This window comes from Sprattus sprattus (genome assembly GCF_963457725.1).
Source record: "Sprattus sprattus genome assembly, chromosome: 3".
NCBI classification, from domain to species: Eukaryota; Metazoa; Chordata; class Actinopteri; order Clupeiformes; family Clupeidae; genus Sprattus; species Sprattus sprattus.
The window spans coordinates 53,239,539-53,246,094 of NC_137922.1; the positions used below are offsets into that span (position 1 = coordinate 53,239,539).

General features: G+C 40.9%; 1 protein-coding gene across 1 annotated transcript; it reads right to left on the reverse strand.

The window, feature by feature from the left end:
* Window positions 1–522: 522 nt before the first annotated feature.
* Window positions 523–5,347, reverse strand: cflara (CASP8 and FADD-like apoptosis regulator a; the record flags this gene model as incomplete). The annotated part of the gene is made up of 9 exons (XM_080834425.1): window positions 523–1,245; window positions 1,858–2,377; window positions 2,724–2,799; window positions 2,930–2,982; window positions 3,101–3,185; window positions 3,941–3,975; window positions 4,339–4,474; window positions 4,774–4,879; window positions 5,052–5,347. 9 exons carry the CDS (start codon window positions 5,345–5,347, stop codon window positions 1,119–1,121), a joined length of 1,434 nt encoding a protein of 477 aa, XP_080690551.1. The 3' UTR covers window positions 523–1,118.
* Window positions 5,348–6,556: the final 1,209 nt, after the last annotated feature.

Consider the following 6,556-nt stretch of genomic DNA (forward strand, 5'->3'; position numbering starts at 1 on the left):
ATATGCTGTTTAAGATATCCTAGCCCTCCCTCTTAAGGTGATACAATCGCCAAAAGCACGAAAGTCGTTGTCCAAGATAAGGAAAATGAAGATGAATACATGTAAAAGGGAAATATTTCCGGCATTCTGGCAGTGAAAGCAAAAGTATATAAAAAAAAGAGAGAAGATTTTATATATCAGGCATTCCTGCAATTAATATATGTATGTATTAATGAAAAGAAGCTGTTGCTTATTATTTACCTAGTCTCTTATCAAGTATTAACAAGCTTGTCTTACCAATCATTCTTGAGACATGGGACAAAACATCATGCAAAATTGGAAGAACATTTTTTTGAAACAATTGGAAACATTTTTTTTTTTTCATTTTATTTAAAAGTCTAACGAGGTTGACATCTGACAGTGTTGACAAATAATTAACATTAGTGCTGACAAGTGTTGTAAGAAGTAAAACATTTCAAATAATTACCCCAGAAATCTAGAGACAGTGCTTAGATATCATGGTTGTGACAGAGGATATATTAACATTAAGATTTAAAACATTCACAAAAACTATCAAACTAATCAGTCCATCTGACACTTATGTATTCTGCAAAGGCTAAATGTCACAAGGAGTCTTTCAAAACAACTGTGCCATGTTTCAAGAATTGCCGTTTTCCTGGTGGTTTAATACGCTGCCTGTAACTTAAATATAAAAACACATACAATATACAAATAATAAAATTAATATATTATTAATATAAAATGAATTCTTATGCAGTGAATCAAAATAAAAAAAATAGCTTAACTTTACTGTACAAGGAGGAGAGACCACTGTGGATAGTTAACTTCACAAGCTTAAGTAGTCTAGTAGTTTAGCAGTGTGTAGAATAAAAGAGAATATGGGTTTTGGTATAGCTTAGACATTTGCTACCTGGTATTTCCTTCATTCTACCAAGCACTTGGTTATACGGGTGTTTCTGAATAGGAATACATCCTAGATTCCTTCTCTCATCCCTACCAATCTCCTCTATCCTCCTCTCATTACTATCTTTCTCCCACTTCCTCTCACCCTCCCTTTCCGTGTAAGACATCAAACCCTACTTCCTGTTTCCTTCATTCACTCCTTCAAATTTTGAGTATTAGAGGTAAAGAGTCTTTCTCAGCGTATGACTCAGGCTAATGCTGTAGCTTTCGTGGGTGTTCCTCGGGCTGTATTCACACACTTCTCTGTTCACCTCGGTGAGCGCGTCGAGCAGTGGTATTCTCCTGCAACACAAGGCAAACAAAAGATTAACACTAGAGCTCATTACTTCATCACCCTATAGCATCTGTCATCGCAAAGGAGGCTGACCCTGAATATTACTACCCCCTGTAGGCTCACAACCACCACAAACACTGACTAATGGCATTGGGTATGCATAATAGACAAACAGAACATTAGGAGTCATTAAGAAATACAGCAGTCAGGATCCTGTGACAAGTGTCAGAGCTGCTGTGGGTCTATTCATGAAAAGATTTAGTAATGATGATACCTTCATTACCATGTTTGTGAATGTTATCGTTTGGTAAGACCAGGTTGTTTTATATGGTGTTGTCTATCATAAAGGAGCATTATTTCATTAAAACAGTACTTGAAAACTGATACACTGAAAGGTTAAGGGTTTGTTGTATTGATGGATTTCTTGGATTTTAAAACAATTGAGCTTCTTATGTTTGCTTCTAAAGTATCCAACAATGTTGTCACCATGGACCATCAAAACACTTGACAAACTATTTGGTGTTTGGTGTTAGCGCTGTCATTGTTAAAAATATCTCATTCACTCACCCTAAACCTTCAGCCGACTTAACCCTGACTCCAGACAATATGTTGACCCCTACCTGCCATGAAACCTCAGTAGGGTTGACCTCATGACCTCCCAATACACAGACTGGTGCCCCCTCCTATCCAACAACTGGGCGTCAGTCATGCACACACTGCTCAACACGTCTGCGCTGACTGGAATCGTTTTTACAGCATCAGTCTGCCAGTTCGAACACCCTGACGGTCCCCAACCATCAGTCTCCAGGCACTGGTCCATCTGTGAGGACCCAACATGGGCCTCCTGAATCGCATAAATCTGGACGAAGAAAAGTTTGGGTTTGCCCTTCAATGCCGGGCAGCTTTGTGCATCAAAGAGCTGCCTCACAGCAACCAGGCTCAGACCCGGGCCACGGGACTCTGTGGCGACGATATGTGTCTCAGAACCACGACTGAGGAGACAGCAGATGAATGCCGATGATTTCTGCAGGTCTGGACTTTGGGACAGTACCCTCAGGACACTGTGGGTGTCCACCAAACACAGTAATGTATGCAGGATGACCTTGAAACCCAAGTGCTGAAACGTTTGCTTTAGCATGTCTGTGGGAGAGAGATGCAGTCATAGAGAGTTAATCACACACACGGCAGCTAAAGTCACCCCAGAAGCCGAATGACATTTACTAGGTTGGACTCTCTTGGCAAAAGGCCCAGACTTTTTGCCATTTCCCAGGGTGAGCCTGATGGGACAAGGCAAACAGTGTCCGAAATACAGAGGAGAATGACTCCAAGATGTTTTGAATGGGGGCAGTTGCATAATGCTGAGAACAAAAAAAATCATTTACAAGAGTACAATTGCTTTCTGTATTCATATGCAGACATGCTAGCGAGGCAAAATTCTAAAATGCTAAAATGATCACAAACACACACACACACACATAGCACTCACCTCCATCACAACCCACACAGTCTATGATTACGCACACACCACGGGGATTGGTTTCCATGATATACTCTTCAGGGGCCTAATCCACACAGAGAGATGAAGAGCAACAACAGAGGCTTTCTCGTTGTTTTAAAAACTCTGAATTATTGATACAGGACATCTTGTAGTATAAACTTTCCCTTGGACAATTTAAATGACTTGTACTTCACCTGTTGACAATGCACCCCTGTTTCTGCCACTGACATCTTTAACCCTTTTGATGCTGAAAAGGGAAGAACATATTTAAAATAGGGATGAGGAAAAAGTAAAACTCCAACTGCTACAAAAATAAACTATAATCACTTTGTATTCATAGTGACACAAAAAAAGTGAGCTTTTACCTAAAGATGGTCGCTTATTCTGCACAATAGGACAGACGGTCAGGCGAGGAGGGGGACTGGTAGGGGAACAGACTCCTCTTTTGGTCTGAGGCAGAAGAAATTGAGTTGATGTTAAGGTCACTCACTAGAGGGCAGTAGCGAGCATGTAGGAATGATTCTGACAAACAGGGCCAGCCCTATCCTCCTGGTGGAGGATATGGCAAAAGTCCCCTGCCTAAAAAACATGGGCCTACTTTCTCTTGCACTGTTGACCATGATGACCATAAGATGATGAAACAGTGGATGTCTTGACTTTGGGAGTTTGCTTTCTTCATGAAAGAATCTACATTATCTACAGATGAATTGTACTTAAAGCAAAGAAGTGGACACTCTCTTGCCGTTTCCTGCCTTCCTTCTTGTCTTCTCCAGGTGCCGTTTATGTTGTTCTCCTTTTTTGCAATATGACTTGTTTTTATACATGTTTGTTACACGCTAAGACACCCTAAACCACATTATCCCCGAATTGATAGAGGGTGGAGCTCCAATGGGGGCATATAAAGTTCCCAATGTAACAGTAATTATGTATTTTTATGACGATGCACCCTTCACCTTTTGAGCAACTGGAATAGGCACAAGCTACAGTTTACATCGCTATTAGATAGTTCCAGCCATGCTTCCTGTCCCTGCTCTGAATTCGTTTATTTTGCAGAGAACTAAGACTCATGGAATATAATATTATTTTTGGGCCTGGCTGCGTCTGCATCCCGTGCATCTCCTATAGTGCCAGCCCTGCTTACAAATACTGAAAAATCCTTCATGCATTGGGTGCAAACTTTATATTAATTGAATTGTCCAATATACCTCTGGATTGTGGTCCAAATGTTTCCTAGGAGTTCCTGAGGGGGAAAAAATATTTGTAAGTTGATCGGTATGCAAGAATAATCTGGCAATCATCATGGTATGAGTAACATCTCACTCAGAGGAAATTCTCTACATGCAACATGTTTTCTTGGACTCATTTTGTGCTTGTATCCCTAAAAAGGAGTATACCAGTATTTGTTTGACCTTCATATATTAAACAAAATGCAGTCTCTCTACACACTTGCCTAAAAGTGTTTCAATGAGCAAAATCCCATCATTGTGTTAGAAGGAGCTGTTTTCTTTCATGAAGAAAGAAATTAGCCAATGATGGAATTTATTTTCCACTATGAAACCAAAAAACATTACATAATCCACAGATGGAGTTCTACCATTTGTACCTTTCTTTTGAAACCTCTGGATCTTCCTAACAAGGTCAACTCTTTGAATGTCCTGGAAGCCCTGCTCAATCAGGTCCAGCTTTTCAGGGGAGACATCATCGAGTTTCTCCAGTTCTGTCACCACATCCAGAAAGCTCTGTAGAGAAAGGTCTGTCTGTTGGGAGGCATCTTGCTGACATACACAATCACAGAAAACGCTGTTCATGATGACACATTAAAAAAAGTGCAAATACAGAATGATTTACAAATACAAATCTAATTCAGTATGCAACACTGGTCTAAGGATTCACCTGGAGACATATTGAATAATAACTCTTACACAAAAAAAAAGCATGGTTTGGTCTGTGTTTCGGGATAAGCAATGAAAAGTCTGATTAACTGTGCTACAACACAATACCAGAAACACTTTACATCAACACACGCCCTCACTCTTACAGAGGCACTCTCCAGCTTTACACGGGGAAGTCTGCCACTAAGGAGAAAGACCAAAGAGTGGAGTTCATCCTTCCCAAGATCAGCACTCAGATCAACCATCAACACCCTAAGGCAGAAAGACAAAAGGGCAGGATTTCTTTACTCCACATACCATATCAAAGGAACATACGTCTAAGATGCTTCAATCTGTCTTAAAAGTTGAAACAAATTCATACACAATGTATACAATAATGTACAGAGACAACAGAGACTGGTTTGGGAATGAATGTATGATTGACCTGTATCCAGAGAGGACCTGTCTGCTCTCCATCATACTTTCCACCTCCTGTCGGCTCGTCCCTAGAAGCTTCTTCAGAATGTCGAAGCGCTTCAAGTGAAACATGAGCTCCATTAGGATCATACGGGTAGAATGACTGTTCCCAGTGGCTTGAGCCAGCGAGATAAGGGCCCCTCTCAGGTCTTCCACACGGCTGTTAGGTAGCAGGTCTGAGCACAGGAAGTGGAGGGTCCGTAACTCATGCCTGGACAGGGCATCGGCCATACAATTCACTGTGCTAGCCAGTCCATCTTCCATAATAGTGCTGTATGTCTGTTTTTGGCTGCCGTAGACTGAATCAGATGGTTGTCATTGTTCCCCTGGTCATTTTAGGGATTGATCCTTGGTGAGGTAGAAACATCCATGGTTTCAGTAAGCGTGGAAGTGTGGAAGTAAGTGTAGAGACTGGATTCATCTTTCTGTGGCGTGGGGGCTGAAAGAGATGCTTGATTTCCAAAGTGAAAATGAATCCTAGGACTAAGGGAACACACCCAAAAGCATTAGACATGGTTGCATGTTACAAATACAAATCAGATATGGTGAAAGTCCCTAAAAGTAGTGATGGGACGTTTGATATACAGGCGCCGAAGGTCGTTTCACTTTCGCAAAGTTAATTGAAGCTTGTATCAAATTGTCATTTCTTCAGAAATTATGACGTCTAAAGCGTCAATTAGACACTATAAGGGTTTGACCGAGTTGATGTTTTGGCGCCATCCCCGTACACCATGAACTATAAGATAGGCTACTGAAATGAACTTCCTTCTCTCTGGTGCCTCTTTCCATGCGCTGCTAACAACTAGGTGGATAATTCAACTGCAGCGACAACGTTATTTGCCACTGCTCTGAAAGCACCACACACAATAAGAGTTCAAATTGTGTTTAAACACGCATGGTCGTTGATCATTTAATGCCCTCAACTAGGCCTACATGTCATTATAAAGATTAAGGCCCATATGTTAACCAGGCAATGCTGATGCAGGTTGTATTCACGCACGTAATAGCGTTATGTTGACAGTAATAGTAGTAGCTATGTCGTTACATTTTCGTACAAGACGTTTACAAGTATTATTGTATCTCACAAGCAATATGTAATACTTGCAAATGTCACTTTAGCCAATGCAAATGTCTCTTTAACCTACCGTGAAACACCTTTGATGTCCATGGTCGACTAAAAGCGAAAGTACTCGAAACGAAAGTCTTATCACCAACCACAAGTTCTTGGCGCAGCTCGGAATGTTTAAGAACTTGAGTGAGTAATGGGGGTTCAAAGTACGCCGTATAGTGACAAACCTGGAAACCGGAGAATACAAACTGTTTTTATGAATGCGAACGGTGGTGCGTTGAACACCCTGTCACGCAAGCGCAGCAGATAAGTCCCCTGTGTTTATTACAAAGGATTTTCGGAGCCTGATGAAATCGGTTTAAATACATGTTTATTTCCAACTTTGTATTTTTATCTTGCATTGG